The 22987-nt window shown below is 40.7% G+C and overlaps 1 protein-coding gene across 2 annotated transcripts; it reads right to left on the reverse strand.

The window, feature by feature from the left end:
• Window positions 1-426: 426 nt before the first annotated feature.
• On the reverse strand, window positions 427-4517 carry fkbpl (FKBP prolyl isomerase like). 2 transcript variants are annotated; one of them, XM_063464181.1, is made up of 4 exons: window positions 4391-4517; window positions 3377-3544; window positions 2981-3276; window positions 427-1196 (listed from the first exon to the last, which is right to left on the reverse strand). In XM_063464181.1, the coding sequence occupies exons 2-4, from the start codon at window positions 3540-3542 to the stop codon at window positions 534-536; spliced, it is 1125 nt and encodes a 374-aa protein (XP_063320251.1). In that variant the 5' UTR covers window positions 3543-3544; window positions 4391-4517; the 3' UTR covers window positions 427-533. The 2 variants fall into 2 exon arrangements, with proteins under 2 accessions (XP_063320251.1, XP_063320250.1); XM_063464180.1 differs by having other exon boundaries at window positions 2981-3279.
• Between the last annotated feature and the right edge of the window lie 18470 nt (window positions 4518-22987).

Genomic DNA, 22987 nt, shown 5'->3' on the forward strand with positions numbered 1-22987 from the left:
TTTAGGGTCAAACTTCACACGGAGGTTTTTCTCTTACAAAAAATTAAAAAAAAATATAGAAAACCCCCAGTGTAGAGTTGAATCAACAGCACTGGTAACTACCAAAATCATTTCTTATGTTAGCGTGGTTAATCTACCGGTGTGAACGATGATTTTTATCAAAATTATATTTATAATGCTAAAATATAATTATTGTTGTTATCCATGCATTTTTAAAGGTATTTTTAAAGCAGAAAAAAATAGGGGGAAATGAGGGAATTGATGTAGACCATAATATAAAAGATAGGCTACAAAGTAATGTTGTCATGGTGTAATTTGTCTCTTTCTCCTGCAACTATAATTCCAAATAAACCTTCTGACATGTGATTTCTACCTTCGTGCATCTCTCACAAGAAAGGAAGAACAGAGTTGGAGGAGAAACATGAATCTACATCACAGTGGCTTTATTTTAGATCGAGGCAGTGGTTGTTAATGCACTTACATTTAATGGGGAATCATGAGAACACACATTTATCTCTACTGATATTTTATCTTTAGCTGAACATTTTGCTTAGTCTCAGTCCCAGCTGTGCATTTGTTGCTTTCTCTCTACTTGCAATATCTTTAAGCGCTTTCAGAGCAGCAGGCATTTCTGGCTGCAGCTCCAGCAGTTTCCTAAATGCCTGTTTGGCCTCTTCCAATTCATTCACAATCTGGCATGCTTTCCCCAGCCGGTACCAGGCTTTGGCACAGCCGGGTTCCAGCTGAGTGGCTTTAGCAGCATTGGCGTTAGCCCGCTCTGGTTGGTTCAGTTTTAGCTGGCACAGGGACAAGTTTGAGTGGAGGTCAGCTTTCATTTTGTTGAGTTCTTCAGCTGAAGGATAAAGTGTTTCAAGAGTTGCTTCTCTCTGCTCCTCAGCTTCATACTCCCATCCCTTTTTCGCCACATCTCTAACGTGATTACAGAGAGTGATGACTAGTTTCATGGCCTTGCTGTAGCTGTCCGCGGCCCCCCACAAATCCTCGCTCCTGAATCTCACTCCGCCTGTGTCCTTGTGTGACTTGACCCATTCCCATTTTTCACCAGGAGACATCTCCCAGGATTCCTTGCCTGGTGTGAAAGCTTGCAATTCCACTGTGGCAAAAAAGGGAAGGCTTTCATCTGAGGGGTGGGGAACAGCAGCATCTGGTCCAGTTTCCAAAGGAGAAAGTTGTATCTGGGTAGCAAAATACAATGTTAAGACCTTTCATCTTTACACGGTTGACAGTTAAAAACAAAACCAAGGATAAACACGACAGAGCATCGGTCATTTACCCATCATGATTTCATCAAGACAAATTAAAGATGAAGGGAAAGATCATTTAAACAAAACAGTATTTACACAGGTTGAGAGAAATGTGTGTCTTAGGATGAGCTATCAAATGATGGTCAGTCAGAAATTATAGATCAATTTGAGAAACACTGTGGAGGTCAAGCAGTGCCAAAATTAAAGAAATTAAATACTAGGGGTGCAACGATACACAAAATTCACGGTTCGGTTCGGTTCGATACTTTGGTGTCACGGTTCGATATTTTTTCGATACAAAAAAATGTTCGTGCTTTTTTAATTTGTCATTTATTAAAATTATAAATATATATTTTAACTCAAAAGTACAGTTTTTAAATTTAATGTTGCTGAAACGACAAAGTAATAAAAAAATAAATATCTGATCGAGAAATCCCTCATCTTTGGAAAAGAGTTTATTACAGAGAAATGGCTCTTTCCAAAATAAAAGCTATACTATACCCTTGTTCTGGGCTATATTCTCAGCAGCATATTAAACATATCAGGTCCCCATAAGGAGAATCATGTGCTAACGGCTGTCTAAATGACTCGGGTAAAGTCTGTAGCATGCGTGCTTGTTGTTTTTGTCTGCTTCCACTTGTCTTTGCACTAGGATGATGTCGGAGTAAATGTGCAGTCATATTCATTGTGTTCCCACTAGTGCTGTCAGCGTTAATCTGAAATGACGTTAACGCCACAACACGGCAAATCTCCGTTAACGAGCTACCGCGGATCGCCCCGTGCGTGGGGCTGGACAGCGTCAACAGGTTAACAAGCTAACTGCGCTAACGCAGTAGTTCCCACCCATGTAATTGAGCATTGCGTGGCACATCCGACATACAGTTTTACTTTTGTCCATGACGCGCTTACCTTCAGGGTCATACTTCACATGAAGACCAAAATAGTTCCAAAGGCCAGATCTGAATGAGGGTGCGGGGGAGGTTCAATTTGCCATGTTCCAACGAGCTTAGCTTCTGTCTTGCTAGCTTGCACTGCGCTCAGTGGATCTGCGCTTGACAGTGCAGCCTAGGCGGAGTAGTCGAACGCAGATCCACTGAGCTCTCAACACAGACAGCATCGTCAGAAGAAAAGTTGATAAAATAAATTAAAAATTTTGTATTGTTCGATACACATGCGTACCGAACCGAAAGCACTGTATCGAACGGTTCAATATCAATACGAGTATCATTGCACCCCTATTAAATACATCTATCAATAAGTGGGAAAATGTGTCACAAATTAATTAATGCTGAAATAATTAATTAAATTTCAATTTAATAAAACATCAATTAATTTTATTTTACACATATTTAATTATTTCTCTATTTAATAAATTTTTTCATGGCTCCTTTGCTGCAGGGAATCAAGAAATAATTTAAATCATCACTGCGGCTCGTCAACTGACCCTGACATCCGATTGGTTATCATTTACTGCAAGCTAAGATAGATTGATCCCAGACTTGATACAGTGGACTTGGAGACAGATATCCCAGAATACATATAGTACAGAATACAAACTGTAAAGAAAGTTTTCAAATACTCCTGTTTCTGTGACACCAAATACACTTTAAGCTTTTCTTATTTCTTGAAGTTCACGTGTCCATCTATACATTTATTTTTTCTGCCTCATCCATCAAAAAACAGAATACCGAAACAAATACTCAGTTAAATCTTACCTCACATTTCTCCCCAGCTCTCATTCCCTCCAAACACGCCTCTGTGATATCACATTGACCATCCCCTAGCCTCAGTGTTGTCCAGTCACCCAGTGGGACCTGCAGCACAGAGTCTTTACACCTCACAAAGGGTGTGGTACCAGATTCAGTAAGTTCAGCGGTGAACAGATCAGGCTGGGCTGGCAGCTTCTCACCTGTTTTTTCACATGCTACATTCTCTGCTTCATCATTGTTAGCTTTGAGATGCACTCGGACTCTACACAGCGAACCCAACCTTGGACAATTACTTGATGAAACTGCTGTAAGATACAAAGAAACATTTATTAGCTGGAGTACAAGAAAACTTTATACATTATAACATTATAACAAGGAACAAATGTTAGAAGAGCATCATACGTGTTACATCTCCTGAATCAGAAGCCGTCTGCTGACTCCCGTTGTTTAGTTGCTTTTGGTGGACCTTCCAGAGGCCTCGGGGACACACAGAGACCCAGGAGGTGTTGTAAACGCTATCATGATCACTTTCAGTATGTAGTGTTTCTAGAGGGTAATCGGGCTCCATCACTGGATAAAATAATAAGAAATAAAAGTTTACCACATGTTATGTTCATACATTCATTTAAGACAATAAACAGCTTTGTAAGGTCACATGACATGACCATCTTTATTCTTCAACATAGCTCGAAGTCTTTTAGCCAAGCTTTTCTCATTTCTTTACTTTTTCAGGAATATTTGTCCAGGTTTCTTATAGGACATTTAAACTCTTCTCTGGATGTTGGCTGCTTTTTAGAATACTTGTGTGTTTTTCTATTCAGGTATGCTTTTAGTGCCTTGCAGTGTGTTTGGGATCATTGCAATTCTGAAAAATGAAGCTGTTGTCAATCAGATGCTTTCAAAATGATAGCGCACGATGGATCAAAATCTGACTGTACTTTTTTGCATTTATATTTCCTTCAATTTTGAAAAACTCACAACACATCTGTCTCAAATGCCGCACAAAACCATTACCGAACCCTCACGGTGTTTTATAGATGGATGTGGACACTTACTGTACCTCTCTCAGGCCCTGTGTCAGGGCTTTGCTGGATCAAACCTTTGGATGATTCTTTTTAAGGACACACTGCAAGTCCATTAGATTTAAGCACCCATACTATTATTACTGCAATGTTACAAAGCTGACTTGACAACAATCACCAACAGGTCAGGGATATTCAACTAAGCGTCGCCAATACTACTACTGATAGATAGCACTGTTTTAGCTAGCACGCGCATTAACACGCCCCAGTAACGTCAGAACGATAACTAGCATCAGGTAGCTATCGTGCAAGTCCGCAGGACCTGAATTTAACTATTCGACATTATACGAGCGATAGTCAATTGGTGCCTATAGCTCACAAACGTCCAACTTACCTTATATAAATGCATAAAAGTTGATATCTGCTATTCCATTAATATAGAAGAAATAAAGCTGGCAGATTACCAGTGATGACGCGAAATCAAACACCTTACAGTGATCGCTTTCTTCTTCGCTTTCTGTTAGTGCGTCTTCTTCTTCTTCTTTGTGTGTAGTGGAGGATGGAAGGCAGCTGCTATGTTCCGCCCCCTACTGCACTGAAGTGTATTTATGTTGGCTGTTTCAGCGATAGCCAAAATGTAGACTCCTTTACGCGCCCTCGTGGGCTATGAAGGTATTGCAGGTGGGCAAAAACCCAAGCAATCATGTGTTACCTGCAAATATAAACTGCTCATATACTTCAAATGATTCAAATGAAATACTTTTTTATTACGTTTTTTAGGTAATAAAAAAATGTCAATATTACATGCTTCAGATCATCAGGCAAATTTTAACATTAGCCAAAGATAACTGGAGTATTTACAGAATGGAGTTATCATAATTGGAAATGACTATGGCAAATATAAATATGCAAATAGATTTTTTTCACAGGACTGTATGTCTGGCACATTTCTGAAGTTCACATCTCAGAAAGTTTTTTTTTTTTTTTTTTTTTTTTTTTGCTTTGTTGTAAATGAACAGTTCATTCCTTTGCCATTGTGTAAACCACGGTGGTCAAAATGTTTAGTTACATTGTCTAAATCTTAGCCAACTTTAGATGTTACTGATCTTCTTGTCCCACTGGCTTTCATTGTTATTAAATGTAATGGACTAAACTCTCAGCACTAGATACTCTGTTAAACTCAAGCTCTATAAGTATTCATTATTTACACCTGATTGTCTTTCACTCTCAACGTTACCAAAACATTTAACACATAGAGTACCACTGGTGCAGGAGTACCCCCCCCCCCCCCCCCCCCCGAAAAAATGATGAATTATCTTGCATAAATAGGCTGTTGATTTTCTTCACTCATTTCAGTTATTACCAGCAAAATTATTGATATTTCACAATTGTCATAACAGTAGGATGAGATTTATGATGCACAGAATTTGAGAATTGCACCAAAGCAACTCAGAATGTTTGAAAATTGTAAAGACATAACTTTCCAGTAGGGGTCTCTCTCTCACCAGCAATATAACACAGCTGTGATCAGTACAGTATGGGCCACATTGTAGAACCGTGCCCTCTTTATTGACCAGCTGAATGTACTTTAGTTTCAGTTTGTTGCAATGTGATGTTTTTAAATCATGCATAAACTCTGTCCGCATGAATTCAGAGTCAGAGAAAAGGGAAAAAATGCTTTGTTTCACTGAATACACAAGGCCAGGCCATTTCATTGTGCTTATGGTATACATTTTTTTATTGTAGAGGTAAAAGTCATGGTGAAAGTATATAAAAGTTTTCAACAAAGACCCAAACATATGATCCTAACAGGAGACTCTTCATTATTTCCTCGCTGATTTCACTTCAAAACTCTTCACGCAGCTACACGATCTGTCCAAGCTTTTAGCCTACAGCAGATTCAGTGATCACAGGGCACCACTGAATATCACGTCAGCAAAGAGTCTTTAATCTATACATTAATTTTTATTTTCAGATGGAGGTCTGAACCGGACTACCACTGATGGATTGGGCAGGCGAAAAGATTCTTTCCTAGCACTCAGTGAAGAGAGGAAGACTCATCATTAATGAGGACTTGTGGTTAAATAAGTAGTGCACATCTGTGTGCAGAGTATGTTATTTTTGCAAACGTGGCAAAAACACCTACCGCTTAATGCCAGCTTCCCCATGTTGGGGCACTTACATGGTGGCGAGCATGTAAAGTCCACACTGAAGGGCTCCACTGTGCCAGTGGATTTGAACCCAGGACCTTCTTGCTCAGAGGTGACATCCTGCCACCATCCCACCCCAGTGAGAGGAGATACATATGAAAAGTTTTGGTTGCATTCTGGAAGTGAGTTGTTGTCCTGCTGACTGTTGCATGCTTATGAAATGGCTTAAAAACTTGAAAAAATTAAGCTGTCATTATACATTTATGACAACAAAATCAAAAGTGCGTCATCTAACTCGCCATCTTTTCTGGTTTTCTCACACACAAACCAGAACCAGAAGCAGAGCCTCTTTAATCTTTCTCCATCCATTACCCATTCCAATTCTTTCTCTTAACTCTCTTCGGATTCCGGTATTGACCCTCTCCTTCAACCCCCCTCACCTTCCTATTGGCTCCCACTGACTTCCCAGCTGGCCTCTTGTGAAACATCCCTGTGGGTAAGTTCAGAAGCATGTATCCCAGGCTGCTCCACGTTCCCTAGAAGGGCGGTAAAACCGGCTTCGAGTTGGGTTCCAGGGAACAGCTGCAACATCAGGAGCCAGAGCTGAGCGCTGCCAGGAGGGCTGGTACGACTTCGGCTCGCCTCTCCGAGGGGTTCAACATGCGTCATTCAGGGAAAAGGTGGAATATGACAGGTGAACAAAAAAAGACAAATCTGCCAGAAAAGAAGAGATAAAAGAGAAAATCAGAACAAAGGAAACAGAGGATAGATATTCACGCTGATACGATATAGACTGGGAAACTGCTTATAACTTGGTGAAGCCAGTAGAAGGTGATCATCTAAGAGTTTTTTTTGTTTTTTTACAAATCATTGGGATTGTCTCCAGAGAACAAGAGAACACCTGCATTGTTTGTGTATGTGTGTTTATTTGTTAACTTATCTGATTATTAGCAACAACCCCCACAGTGGGTGTACACAGGTTACTTTTTGCCCCACATTTTATTCGTTCTGTCTGGTCATCCTAGACTGAAGCTCAGTCCTACCACATAACTCATCAACTCTGTGCATTGATGAGAGAGAGAATCAGTCTGCCAAGCTCCAAAACTTAATTTCCCAACCATAAACGCTATGCATTGAGCAGGTCTAGCATTCTGCTTGTGTTTGTTTTTTTCCTCATGAAAGCGACGGCTAGCTTGCCTGTAATCCCTCTATCACACATTTCCCAACACTCTCTCTCTCTCACACACACACACACACATACAAAACCTCTGTGACCCAGGCCGACCAGAGGCTAACTCGTAAACAGATCGGGCCACACGACACAGTGTTTATCCCTCACAGGGAGAGGGACTGCTGCACACACTGCCGTCCCTGAGTGTTTAACCGGAGCTAGTTTTGCTCCCTCTGGCCTGTTTGTTGTTCCTATTGAGAAACATTGACAATAGGATCAGATTTTAAAATGTTAGCTCAGTGTGAAGACAGAACTTTATACTAAGTGGTTCCCATGCTTGTTCACGCATGGGAAAGTCTAGCTATGCTAAAGGTAATCTCATGACTCCTCCACACTGTGACTGTGTTCAAAAATGGTAAGTCAAAAAAGAAAAAAGAAAAAAAAAAAAAGATAAGCCACAAACTTATTGGGCCATTGGGAAAAAAGTATAGTGTACAAATGTGGTGTCAATCAAAAGAGTGCAATTTATTAAGGTTTCCAGGTCAAGTGGAGATCAAGGCTGATCCTATGGCTGATTAGAGCCACTGAAATTCTAGGTTCAAGAGAGCTGTTGAAAGGGTGAAAGACATTGTTTTACCACTAACATGATGCATATTTGGTACGCTGTTTCTCTCACTGTCTTAGATGTGCTGCTTTCAGACAGATCAATACAAAGCAAAGGCGGTCTTGGTCCACGGCCTTGTAATTCAGACTGACTGCCAGCAGAATTGCACAAGAAGTAAAATATTGCTTTTCTCTTCCATTAGCAGTTATGGAGCATAGTCTGCCAGGTCAGAGCCATCTATCTACATTATAATGTCATGATGAGATTGCTTCAACTGCAAGGGAAAAGACAGGCTCTCAGTCGAATTCCCATGTAAGACATAGTATTGCTTGTGTGGCAGATGCGAGTGAGGCTGCTCATTAAAGTCAGGCTCCTCTGAAAATGTTACCTATACTGCTTATTACCAACATTAATAATTGTGCCATCAGGAAGTGAATGGTTTATGGCAGTCTTTGGCAGCATAGAGGAAATGCTAATAATGATTCAACACTTTTTTTCTGCCCACAATGTCTTCAGGATGGGAAGTTCTTTTAGCAGCTGACTGATACCTCCCCCTTTACTTAATGCAAGATTAGTCTGTGTATAAAAAAGGGCTTGAATTTTCAGATTTGTGTTTCTCTAAGACCAGCTGAGTTACACCTTAATGTTTTATGAGAGACTCTTACTCTCTGTTGTTTGAATGCACATAAATCCCTCTACTTGTCCATTTTTTCTACCAAGCAAAATTAATAAATCTACTTCCTCTCAGAGACACATGAGCACACAAAGTGTGCCACTGTGCTGCCATTACTAAACACATTTAAAACACAGCATGCTAATATATATGTGCCCACAAGCAACATGGGGAATCTGGCATTAAGTATGGGTAAATTTGCTTTATCTGGAGCTTAAAGAGGTTCCTTAACTCCATTATAGTGTTTCCCCCTGGGGGGCGCAGTTATAGACTTGGAGCTGCCCAGCTTGCAGCTTGAGTAGAAACCCAATGAGGGGAGGAGATGGCTATCGGGAGCCACAGGGCAGACTTTTTTTTTTTTTCTAATCAATGCACACACTTTAATGGGGCCTTCCTGTGAGGGAGCCTGAGGAGATTCTTTTGACAGTACTTTTATGTGTTTGTTTGCTGGGCTGTGTGTGTGTGTGTGTGTGTGTGTGTGTGTGTGTGTGTGTGTGTGTGTGTGTGTGTGTGTGTGTACGGGTTCGTACTATCCTGGTGGGGACCAAAATCTGACTTTTGCTATCCTGGTGGGGACTTTCTGCACCGTGGGGACCAAAATCCAGGTCCCCTCGGGGTTGAAAGCAATTTTCACACTCAAAATGCGGTTTTACTGTCAGGGTTACAATTAGGTTATGGTTAGGTTTAGGGTAAGGGTTAGGGTTAGGCATTCATTTTTAATGGTTAGGGTTAGGGTAAGGGGCTAGGGAAAGCATTATGTCAATGGGATGTCCCCACGAGGATAGCAAACCAGACATGTGTGTGTGTGTGTGTGTGTGTGTGTGTGTGTGTGTGTGTGTGTGTGTGTGTACGGGTTCGTACTATCCTGGTGGGGACCAAAATCTGACTTTTACTATCCTGGTGGGGACTTTCTGCACCGTGGGGACCAAAATCCAGGTCCCCTCGGGGTTGAAAGCAATTTTCACACTCAAAATGCGGTTTTACTGTCAGGGTTACAATTAGGTTATGGTTAGGTTTAGGGTAAGGGTTAGGGTTAGGCATTCATTTTTAATGGTTAGGGTTAGGGTAAGGGGCTAGGGAAAGCATTATGTCAATGGGATGTCCCCACGAGGATAGCAAACCAGACATGTGTGTGTGTGTGTGTGTGTGTGGGTGGGTGGGTGGTGTGTTCGCTAATCTGAGAGTCACTGAGGGCCATTAGCGTGCACACCAGCACACATCTGGATATACTTCTTCTCAAGCAGTTATACCTTCATAACGTCTGGCAGCCAGTGTGGCCTTTCAGTACCATCTAAGATAAAGCCAGTTAAGCCTCATAGCTCACCACCAGTGACTGACTGCCAAGATCTGACCACACACACAAACACACATACACCTGTTAGAAACTTTGGTCACAATTAATATGAGCAACCATTTAGCAGTCTTTAAGTGGGTTGAATGTTAAAAATTTATTTGACATATCCATAAAGACTTTGCAGATGTGTTCAGGAAAAGTCTTGACTGCAGGCCCCCCAAGAGCTAACTCTGTGCAGGTGGGATATGCCCATTTGCATCTCCTCTTAACTTAACTCAGTGATGAATATAAGAGAGCATTGAAGAGATAAAGAGCAGAGACCAGCTGACCAACAAGCCAATAAAAAGGCACCAATTCTGGGATTCAGAAATGTCCAGTTGTGGTTTATCCAGGTGTTGGGGTTAAATCAGGGTATGCGGTCTGCAGAAGGGATGAGAGGATCTAATTCAGACCAGACTTGAGTTAAAGTAACAGTTAGGAGCTTTGCGGTCTGTTAACTTGTAGACTGGGCATGTTCTGTCATCTGTGTCTGTCAGTTACACTCAGTGGTTTCATATACTGCTGTCCACAAGCTGCCTGTGGCGAGCCAGACCACATTAATAAGACCAGAGCTTTAAGTCTTCAAACCAGAGGGCTGTGATGCGACCAGCAGAATATCAGCAGAATATGTTGTGTGTTTGTGTGTGTGTGTTGATTAGACATGGAAAGTTATTGTTAGTGTTTCACAGTTGCTGGTGCTTTAATGCACCATTTGGGAGTTGCACTCCTAAATTTGTTGTATTTCACAGAGTAGAAGGACAGTAAAGGCTTTCTAGAGATCCAATCCAACACTAAGTAGTTGAGTATGTTTGCATGTTTGTGTGGTACTCAAGAGTTCTGATGTATCTGCTGTAGGTTGGAAATCCAAATATTTGGCCTGTTCAGCAAATGGAAAGTGTTGCTTTGAGAATGCCCAGTTTGGTTAATATTTTGCCTCTTAAACACTTTTTTTGTGAGTTTTCCTTCAATGACTCAGTATTTCTTTAATTTAAGCTGTGAAGAAACTTTAAAAATGAAAGGGGAAATGAGCTTGTTGCAGATGCTGGATAACATTTGCCTTCCTGATGTTCAGGATCAGCCTTCAGAGTCTATAACTCTAACTAATTGAACAGGGTGCTTCTAATATCTTTGTCCCATATTATGCATTATTATAACTTTATTTCACTATCTGTTTTAATTTCAGAATCAAATTCAATAGGAAGTCATCATTAACTGATTTAAGTCATTTTTAAATCAGAAAAAAAGAATAAATACCGTCCTTGAAAAGATAATTTCAGCTCTTACATTCTGGAGAAACAAATAGGGCAGTGTGAGTAGAGGGCAGAAAAGGCAAAACAGGGCAGCCCACCCAGTGCTGTCCAACATGCGGAGGGCAGATGCACAGGCGGGCGCACAGGGCTCCAGAGTACAAAAGGCTGATCTAAATAAGACCCAGCTGAAGTTGCTGTTTTTGCCTCAGAGCCAGCCCTCTCATTCTCCGGGTTCTCCATCTCTTACTCATCTTTGTAGGCATCTATTACTAATCCTATCACACCGTTTGACCTATGACTCGGTGCACATACTTTTTCACATCTCTCTCCCCCCTCTTTTGTTCTGTTCTGACCAGGTGTATGTGTGGCAGATCCCAGGGTAGCAGGTAAAGTATAAATCTGTAGCAGCGCTGACAACTCACAGTCTCTGGTTCCCATTTGGTTGTGTGCCCTGCAATCAGTCACTCCTCTGCTCTTTGCTTTCGATTTCTTTCTTGTTTATTCTTCTCTTAGCAGAGATGGTCCCAACACAGATCGCAAAACCAAAGAAATGCAAAAAAATTTATATCATCTGTTTCCAAAACATCCACACCCCAACAAATTACATGTTGTCTGATCATTGCTAGTTACCTTCTTCATGAAAGCAGCATCATACATTGATAGTTTTAATGACAACATGAAAAGACTGAGTAAGTATAGTTCCTGACAGGTTGCAGCAGCACCTCTAGGAGGGGATAAGTTCCAGCTCGGTTCTCATAGCTCATATCAGCTTGATCAGTGAAACTGCTTAACGTGGACATGTGTTTCTCTCTGCTACAGCGTCTGTTTTAAATCCCATGCAGAGCAGACTGATAAGGCAGTCTGTTTGATTTAAAAGACCTTTAATTTAATGTTCATGCTACGTCATGCAAATTCTGTTGCAGTCTATCGCTATCAGCCTGCAAAAAACTATCTTGATGCTCAATCTTAGTAGATGAAGCAATGCCCCCTTTAAGAAGTTATCTGGTAGTTTCAGAACTGATATTCCAAGAAACACCTGTGCTTATAATTTGCAAAAGTGTTTTCACAGATGATCTCCTGTAAATACTGGGGTGAATCAGAATGGACATTGATCAAAGTTGTCCATTCTCACATATAGCACATAAAATAAGATGTCCATGTCAGCCTCATTCCAATGACATAAAACGTTTTGGTTTAGGTGCAGTTGGTGCCTCAGCAAAAGATCTGAGGCGAAAAACCAAAAAACAGATAACAGCCCACCGCCATAGACAGTATTAAAGATGAATGCAATTCTTCTGGTTCTAAAATGCCTTCTAGTCTATAGAAAAACAACCCTCAGCCCCAGCACCCTCTGGAGAGGAGGCAGAGTCTGGAGTTTACTCTCCAGTGATTTTGCCCCTTGGAATGATCAGATCCACCTAGTCCTTTAAAGCTCTGGATGTTCTTGGGTTGACATGCATCTGCAACACTGCATGGACGTTGCGGACTGTGCCCTTCAAACTGGGGTGGGTGTCCCCCTATCCATAAATTGGCTTTTGGAGGTGTATTTCAGATTTAGGGATATCATACTCAGCTTCCTTGGGAAGTGCAGACTACTGGAGAGAAGAGTCCATCTTTGAGATGAACCTCAGATTCTGGACAAACAATGTGGTTTCCTTCTTGGTCATGGAACACCGGACCTCTCTTGAGGATATTTGAGGGTGCATGGGTGTTTACATAACTTTCTACATGTCTTTCTTGGACTTGTAGGGGGTGTTTGGGGATTATAAAGTATTGGGCACTAAGTTACTTCGCCATAAGTTTTCATAAATTTTTGGACTGCATAGGCTAATGCACTAAGTATATAATAGGGTACTGGTTTTGGTAGCCTTTGAATCTTGGAGTCTTTGAATTTTTGGAGTGATGTGGTTCTTCTGACAGTGTGGTTCTTCACTGAACAATGACCTTCAGCTTGTACTAGGGCAATGTGCAGCCAAATGCAAAGCAGCTGGAGGAACATTTTGCACTTCCAAGTCTGACCTCATGGTTCACAGTTGGAAAGGAGCAGAGTTTTGAGTAATTCGTGTATATCACAAGTGAGGGAAGAAGGGGGCAGAAGATTGGCAGATATTGTTGACAGATATTATTCAGATATTGTAGCAGTCTGGCATGATTAAGAGAGACCTGAACCTGAAAGCAAAGCTGTTGATTTACTATAGTCTTCTGTTGGAAGACTACCCTCACCTACGGCCACGAGCTGTTGATAGTGACTTAAAAAATGAGATGTTGGATACAAGTTGTGGAAACAATCATCCTCCAAATTGTGTTGGGGTTCTCCACTAGAGTGAGAAGGACTCTGGAGGGGCTCAGAGGGCTCATATCGAAAAGACCCAGTTGAGGTGGTTTAGGCATCTGATCAGGTAGACTCTGTGAGGTGTTTTAGGCATATCCAAATTAGTGGGGACCCTGGGAAAGAGCCAGGACACACCGGAGAGATCATGCATCTCAGCTAGCTTGGTAACACCTCACTCTCTGCCCAGAGGAACTGGAGGAGGTCGCTGGCAGGAGACAGCTCTGGGCATCTTGCTGTCCATGCAATCCAGACCTAGATAAGCAGTGGAAACAAACTAATGGATGGATCTATTGCTCTGTGATCTAATTGGACACTTTCTGGATTACCTTTTTTTTTTCTTCAGAAAGATGAATTTGTGTCAGGCACAAGTTTCATTGCCAAGTTAAGGACTTGGGGTGGAAAAACAAGAATGTTACAGTGAAGGAAACTCATTGAGAGAGCTAACTGATGAAACATTAGAGTGACAGATGACCAACAAAGAGGACCATGGAGTTGGCTTAGAAGCACAAGGTTACACAGTCATGCACAGAAATTGATGAATGATGACCAGAGTTGGTAGTGGAGTTCAGATGTGAACTGGAAGAATCCCAGTGGATCAAGGGCTTAAGTATTTGCAGTGACAGCAGTTCATGCAAGGCTAAAGGCCTGCACTAAAACGACACACAAGGCTGCACTTGTGGCAGTATACTGCTACAAGGAAAGAATAAAAAAATCAAAGTAAACTCACTGCATAATTTTCTTCCTGAGGTTTCTTCCTGCTAAAACTGAGTTTTTCCTTCCCACTGTCACCAAGTGCTTGCTCATAGGTGGTCATTTGAATGTTGGTGTTTTCTCTGTATTATTGTCTTTACCTTACAATAGAAAGCACCTGTTGTTGTGATTTGGCACTATTTAAATAAAACTGAATTGAATAATGGTTGTTACACCAGCAACTTTCTTTTTTTCTTCCCCTGTTGTAATCATGAGGTTAATGTTGGAAATTCACATTGTAGCAGTCTATTGACGTTATAGAACAATCTACTAGCAATTATCTGTACGTGATTGGCCAGCATCAGTCTAGGTTCGTTGAGGTTGTGTTGCGTTGAAACAAAAGTTGAGTTGGGTTCCACTTATTTTGCCAGATGACCTTTGTTTTTTTGTTGGAACGTTCTGAACTGACCCACCCGTTGGATGGACAGACTGACAGGATTCAAAGGAACAACAGTGCGGGACACAAGCCAGAATTCAGTCTAATTCCAAAATTTAAGTAAGCCAAGAACCAAAAGAAACCAACAACCTTCCAATCTTCACTGATGGAAAGTTTATTTACGTAAGCACTGCTATTTGTACTTTCATTTAATTTGTTTCTCAGTTTGAGTTTCGGCTTTATGGCCATTTCAAGAAAAATAAATTCAGGGCCCATGACATGTATCAGAGATGAAAACTGTTAGTAATGCATTAAATCATTCAAATTTTTTAAAATATAAAGTAAACATATAAAACCTTAGATTGGGAATCTCTGATAATACAGTAAACAATAGCTCCATCTCTACCACTCAGAGGCATAAAAAAGCCTTCCCCCCCCAATAATACATAGGTGTTAATGCAAACCTAAAACTGTCACATTCCTCTTCTTAATTAATACCCTTGCTTAAGTAGTACACCAAATGGCTACTTTTTCTCATGTAAAGATATGAGTATTTCTTCCACTTCTGCCTAAAGTACTTTTCAACCAGGCGTCAAACTCTCTGAACTTCACCATTTACTGAAACCTGGCAGCAAGAAGCCAGGAGATGCTTCCAGGATTTTAAAGCACTCCAGAGGCTGATCTAAGCCTCAGTGTATCTTACAGTGTGTTAGATCTCAGGAGACCACGAGAGGGCCCGTCCATCACAGTCAGAGAGTTTACTGAGAGCTGACATAAGGGCAACATTTCACTCTGACAGTCCAGGACAAATGCCAGCTTTTACTGGACTGCTTCAGGTAGCCACAACACATCTATTGTTAAAATATGGCGTGAAGGCCGGTGTTCTTTACCAAGAAAAAAAGTTTTGATTTTGATGCCGGTGGTCTCTTGCAGTTTGTTTACATCAGCTTGGCATGCACGAAGGCTAATTTATGAGGCTAGTACACTGTTGTCGCTATTCCTTGCAGGGCAGTGTGAGTTACAAAGTCTTTAGATAATGCCAGCAGCAGCAGGACTGTCAAGACCCAAAGATGTGCACACTTCTGATGATGACCAGTTCTCTTATTTAAAAGCTTTGAACAGGTTTGTTTGTGTCAGAACATAGTGGTGACATTACTCTGGCATCGAATTTCAATATCGTTAATGCAAAAGTTGTTAGGAGATGTCCAACCCACTTAATTTGAAATCACATCAATAGAACTGTTTTGTCCAGGATTTAAAGCAGTAGGAGATTAAAGGATAGAGACAGATTCCCAGGGCTTCTGAGTTATTCAGACAGGCCTGGTGGCTCAAGATTAGCTGGCTTTGACGTTAGTAACATTTAGAGACTACCAGAATAATTGCACTACATATAAAAATCAAAGTTCAGTCTCTAATGGGGTGAAAAGATGAAAAATCTTAAAAACATCACCATTTTCCAGCTGCTTCTGAGTCTGACTTGTCAAGTGATAAGCATTTCTTGCTAATGATTTTGTCAACATTACACTTACACAGTCAGATGCTCATTATACACCCTGGCACATGCTTTAAGTCTGTGTCAGTAGTTTCACTATCAGCAGCCGTGATAACGAGGACTGATCGGTGAGTCACAATTTTACTGAAGCATCGCACGGCAATGTGTCACCAAGCGTACACAGACTTGTTTGGACTTCTGGGATGTAGAGGTAGTCTGTTTTGAGTTCACTTGCTTGTCTATGACTGTATGTTTACATCTGTTACATCCTGTTGATCATCTTTGCATTCTTCTTTTGAATGGTGACAAGCTTTCATATTCATTCTTTTTACGGGCTTGTAATCCAACAGAAAATTCACCAGGCATGGGCGTCTAAGTAAAGTTATTATCATTATACTTGAGTATATGGTGAAACATTTTAGCTTCCTTTATCTGTTCAATAGTTAAGAATCAAAAACTTTTGGGGGTCACGTCATCTGATGTAAAACTACACACTGTGGTGACCCCTTTTGGAAAGGGAGCAGCTAAAAGTACATTTTTAATTCAAAATACAAACCCGTTAATTAACTGATGTTAATGTTACAAGCTAAGGAATGGCGACATGTCTAAGATGTACCCTGTCTCTCACCCTATTGCAGCTGGGGTAAGCTCCAGCCTCTCTACGATCCTGATAGGATAAGCGGAAGAAAATGGATGGATAGATGGATATGACAAAACCCTCACAGAGCAAAACCTGGAAACAGAAAAACTTGAAAAAGCTTGTATGCGATTGCAAACAAAACGGTGTCAAACCTGATAACTTGCTGAGCGTGTTAGGAAAGCGTGCAAGACCTCTGTTGTCTGCTTTTCTCTGCCTGAGGCGACATTAGCTGCGAGAAACACAGCACACCAGAAACTGAGACTGAACTGTTGGTGGTCAAGTTGCATTGTGGGTAGGTGCTCGAGTTTTGGGAACACACACACACAACACCCCCCCCCCCCCCCCCCCCCCCAAACAAACACAGTATAGAGCGTGACTGTGTCTTCCCACACAGTCACTTTTGCATTCTAAATCTTTTGCTGTGGTTTTGTCCATTATTGCTTCTACAGACAGAGCTGCGTTTTTCAATTATTGACACCCCCTACTCTCATTCAGACATATCAGCAGAAGCCCGGCAGGTACAAATATATGAGGGTTTAAGGGTTTAATATTTCATACACGGGCTGTATATGGGTTATTATTACTGTTTGTGCCAGCAATACTAGTCTCTGTCTGAGACCCTTTTTGTCTGCTGGGTTTGCACAGACTGGGAGTACTGGGGGTGACCACCATGCTGGACTCTTACCTCCCAGTGTGTGTGTCTGTAATACAGAATGCCTGGGACTAAACCGCATTTTTTTTATACGCTTGTGACTAACAGGAGCCAGATGTAGCTGCCTATAGGGAGCTTACCATCGAAACAGCCATTTATTTCACTTTTTCGCTCTTTGTAATGAGAGGGGTGTGCATGTAAGCATGTATGCTTGTTTGTGAAAACAGCTTATAAGCCACAACAGCATTTGCTATACTTTTCTTCTTAAGTAGCAGGGTTAGTATAGCTTTTTCCGTTTTGTAGAAGCACTAAATATGGGATGCATTTCATTTAGAAGACAGGGTGCGAGTGTGACCAGCGAAACCTGTTTTCATTGTATAAAGATGACTGAGGGTTCAGGGTGTCAGAGAACTCACAGTCCCCTGGACATCCAACCTGGCCCTGAGCTTCACGAGGATTCATAAAGCCCAAGAGAGAGGTGAAGCAAGAACTGAATGCACATAGGCAGATTACCGCCTTCATCAGCTCAGTAGGAATAAGTATTCACTTGAATCATGAACACGACCCCACCACAACTTTCATGATCTTTTTTATTGAACATATACTTATATTAGCACAAAAAAAATGTGCACAAAGCATAAAAAGCATGGATTGGGAAAGAAGGGAGAGTGTTAATTGAAAGCGAATGTGTCTGTTCTGGCTGCTGGTCAGAGATGGGCTGGGGTCCCAGTTGGCTTCCACTTCAAAGGCCCAACCCGCCTGTCTCGAGCACACCTGCAGCCGGTTAAACCCTGCTCTCATCACTCAGGGCGTGGAGGGACCTCTCCTACAACTCAGAGCCCTCGCCACATATCCTTGTGCCAAAGGGCCATAATGGCCTCCACTCAAGAATTCAACCTAAAATACCAGGCAACCTGTACAACCTTCAACACAAAAATGAAAACCAATCACACATTTTGATGGATCACAGAAAATTCACAGAGACTCCATGCCACGTTCATCACGGTCACAAAGAGCTCATTAAGGAGTTTAATCCACAAAATGTCACAGAGAATGCCATTCATGTGTTTTATTCTGTTTTTCTTGTATGTTTAATTATCAATTTTAAAGGAATGAATGTGTTAACTTTTCAATATTCATTTATTTACTGTCCAGAACATTCATATTGTGACTTTTTTCAACATGAGTATAAGAATACCTCACCGTCAAGAACAATCGAAAGGAGAAGAGGAAAACAAGCGAGGAAAACGCTAGCTTGCATGTACATATTCAAATATTTTGAAATACTACATATTACATGCATGGATTATGTACACATTCATGCTCTATTAAGAACACTGATTCCTGTATGTACTGTGGTGTGAGTTGGGGGATTAAATTCTCTAAGAATCTTGGATCCATTTTTTTAACCTGAATTCCAGGTCTGAGCAGAATAAACTGTTCTTAATTCATCATGGAATCTGCTGGAATGACCTCGAAAAGCACAACTGATGTAGCACACACCAACTCCCCTCAGCTTATAGCTTTCTACGTGTAGAAGGAGTTTTTAAAGTAAGACTTATGAGACTAAAACACCAAGGAGGCTTAGTGAACCTAATCCAGATCAGAGTTACTTGTTATATACAGTAATCAAGGCAGAAATATGCACATGATTATTAAACCTCCATTCAGGGTTTTTCCCCCCCTTTTCTTAGACGAAGCAACAGCTTTAAATATGACAGAGACAGGTAATGAAACCCATGCCATGAAGCTCCCTGTGCACAGTTTTTGTGCTGATGTTGATGCCACAGGAGGTTTGGAAATTTATACAGTCTGCCACTTTGTAGCTGAGCTGCTCTGGTTAATAACTGTTTCTATTCTCCAATAAGACCACTTACAGTTGATCATGGAATTTCTAGACTTCTTGCAAAAATGGCATCGCATTACACTACCATGCTCAAATCCAGTTCTTTAGAACAATTCTTTCCCCAGTATTTTAAAGGCAGACCACATGGCTAGGGACTTGATTCTATACAATGGGACAGGAAACACTTAAAATCAGTTATTAAGAAGAGTGGCCCAGTACTTTTGTCAATAGAGTATCATTATTTCATGAACTTCTTAAATTAAATGGCAGGAACAGAACGATATTAAATGTCTCTTTCAGTCATGATTCTTTTCAACTTGTGAATTTACTGTAGGTCTAGTACAGCTCTCAATTAATCTGTATTTTCACTTTATACCAAAGTATGAGGGAAATAGTCATCTTAGACACCTATTAACCAGTGAATGGCTCTTTCTTTCAGTCTTAGCCAGAACTCGGAATGATATACACTTCAATCTACAATCACCCATTCAGACAAATCATGCAAAATTTCCCAACATTGGTTATATCAAAGGCAGTGCAATAAGAAAAACGCTGCAAAAGCACACAAAACACAATGGAAATAGGAGAAACGACAACGGAAATAGGAAAAAACAGATTTCCAAAAAACACAAGGGAAGTGTTTCTGGGGAGACAATAACCCGACGGACCAGTTGCAGGAACCCAAAACATGGTAGGTGTGTTTTATCATGATTCATATAATACTGATGACGGATTTTTAGGTTAATAGTTAATCTAACACACTTACCTCTCATCTTTTCTTTCCTCACAAAACCGATAGATCCTCCACTTCTTTTAAGTGTCTCCCAGCACAATTATTAGCATATTTTGGTTCCTGCAACTCGTCCGTCAGGTTATTGTCTCCCCAGAAACACTTCCCTTGTGCTTTTGGAAATCTGTTTTTTTCCTATTTCTGTTTTCTTTTTTTCCTATTTCCATTGTCGTTTTTCCTATTTCCGTTGTGTTTTGTGTGCTTTTGCAGTGTTTTTCTTATTGCTGGTGTTTCCTTAAGTTGCAGTCCGTTTGGCCTCTCAGGGCTACCGTATATCTGCCTGTTGCTGCTGAATACTGTCTTGAGACGGTGTAGTCCCAAAAGGACTTGGCAGAAAGGCTCAACAGAACTTGAACAGCTTTATAGCTTGAGCTCAGGAAATAAAATACAAAATGACAAGAAAAGCAACCTAAACTGAAAACTAGAACTGATGACATAACAGAGCAAACAGGGCACAATTGAGGAGGCAATGACGACGAGATGACAAGGAACAGAGGAAAACTTAAATACACAGCATAATGAGAGGATGGACACGAAAAGGGGAACAGACATGAAAGCAAGCAAGTTTTTAAAACTATATTATCATGAATGCATTACTGATAGTTTAGGGTGAAGTAATAGTTATCATCAATATCAGTTGTCATGATTCCACTAATAGATGTATTAGAAAATCAGAAGGGAATATTCAGAAAGTGTTATTGCAGAAACCATGAAACCTTGTTTTATCAACTAATCAAGCTTATATGAAATGCCGACACGATGTTAAGGCAATAATCAACAGCTTACGAAAAACTGATAATTTATCTGTCATCTGCATATCCATACAATCATCTACCAGTACACAACTATGCAAAAGCCTTATTACAGAACGTACCTGGGTTTTCCTCTTTTTTTTGACCCAGAATGGCAGATTTCTTAAACTTCAAAATAATAAATAAAAAACACAAACTGCTACCATTCTTCTTTCAGTAACAATATCCACTGTATAAGTGTTCAATTCACTGATTCACTCTTCATTGTGCTACCTCAGCTAGCCACCATGTGACCAGCTGCCTATGACCTGCAGTGTACGTCACGCAGACGGTTTCTCACTAAAACAGGAAACTACTCAGCACAAAGTCAGAGTCACTCAGATGGAACAAGGACTCTGTGTGTGCTGTAAAGCTGGCCAACATTTATTAAGGTAAATTTCAAATGAGATCATTTTCAAACATCTGACTCTTTAAAAAGTAAATGTTGCGAATAGAAACGCTGTATCTAGGCAGCAAGTTGATCGCTGTGTGTTTTTCTGTGCGTATCAGTCTTTGCATTGCCCGGGGCATACCTGTTTTTTCCAAAGAAGTGCCTGAGATGTATTAAACATCAAAGAGGCCATGCAGACCTGGGCATCTCTTTGATGTCATCTGTGTCACCTGCTCTCTTTTCTGTACATGTTTATGTGTGTGCATGCTTAGGACCTGTTTAGCATGACGGCATCCTCCAGCGACCCAGTAAATGTTCTATTATAGAGTTATCACAAGCACATCTATGGACACTTATGAGTGTTCATGGCAGCTATAAAATCTATTAATGACAGGCTGTCCTGAGGATAAAGAAGGAAAAGCTCACAAGTATACAAGTATGCAGAGCTTAGGGGCCAACCATGACGTAACACGAGGGTGCACAGAGTAGCAGTTACAGATATGTGCGTGCATGCAAAGTTTTTACACCCATGCAAACACAATTTTTCTCTCAATGGACATGTCTAATATTGCACAGTTTGCACCAAGGGGTGAAGTGGTTCAAAACAAGTTCTGACACCTTCTTTGAGCGCTAGCCAGACATTTCAGAAGCTTCTGGAGTTCCAGTGAAGCTGTGTTTGTTCAAGGTACTTCATCTTTGTCCACAGATCTAAATTTACAAGACAATAAATTATCACAGATCTAGTTCTCCGGGTGGCTTGCATGCATGTGTGCCAACGTGCACACACACTTTGTGATTTGTCTGTCCCTTTAGGACTGTATATTTTTAGAGTGTGGGTAGTATTCTGACCTTTCATTAGATCTATCCATAATGCTAAAGGATTTCAGGATGATTGTTGTTTACTCAGGCAACTAGGCTAGGTCATCTTATCACCATGCCTACTTTACATTACTTTACTTTACAAGAAATTAAGACAAGTTCAGGTAAAATATTCTAAAATGATCAGTATTATGATTACACACAGAAGCTTCATGCACTCTGAGCTGAACAATATGGTCCTGCATGGGTGTCCATTTGAATAATACTCAGCCTATAGAACGACAATTCAGCCAATGGTGAGGCTACGATGTCCTGTTGACAGGATCCAATAACGAGTTGCGTGAGATGGTGATTGTTCAAAAGGTATGCTAGAACAGGAAAGAGGATCACTGTATAGTTCACGGTTCAATTGTCTGTAATAAATGAAACAACAGAAGTAAATGTTGAGATCCCAAAAGGTCATGGATATTCTTTTCTAACTCTTTTTTGTGAAGCATGGAAAATGATTTCTGGATGGGAAACCAGGTTATAACGTATTCAAAGTGCTTTATGAGAAGGCAAACAAGGAAATTGTCTTTAAATGCATCAGCAAGTGCCGTTATGCGTCTGTACAAATTTTACTGGGAGAAAAGGAGGAAGTGAGGTGACGTTCTTGTGTGGAGAAGAGGCTGGCATGAGTGAATGGATCAACAAACAGAGAAGACTGCTGTTTGTTCCTCATTTCAATTTAACAGTCAACATGACGATGGTTAATCCCTAACTTTATCCAAGTATTTATTATTGTAACCATGAAGATAACGACCTCCAAACCTTAGTCAAGTCGTCATTTTAACCCAAATCAGATGTCTTCAAAATCAAATTCAAACTATGCTCTTTTACAACACTTGACCAGGCTGCTTTTGTGCCTAAACCCAACCAAACCCTGAAAATC

This window comes from Pelmatolapia mariae, linkage group LG20, assembly GCF_036321145.2.
Source record: "Pelmatolapia mariae isolate MD_Pm_ZW linkage group LG20, Pm_UMD_F_2, whole genome shotgun sequence".
NCBI lineage: Eukaryota > Metazoa > Chordata > Actinopteri > Cichliformes > Cichlidae > Pelmatolapia > Pelmatolapia mariae.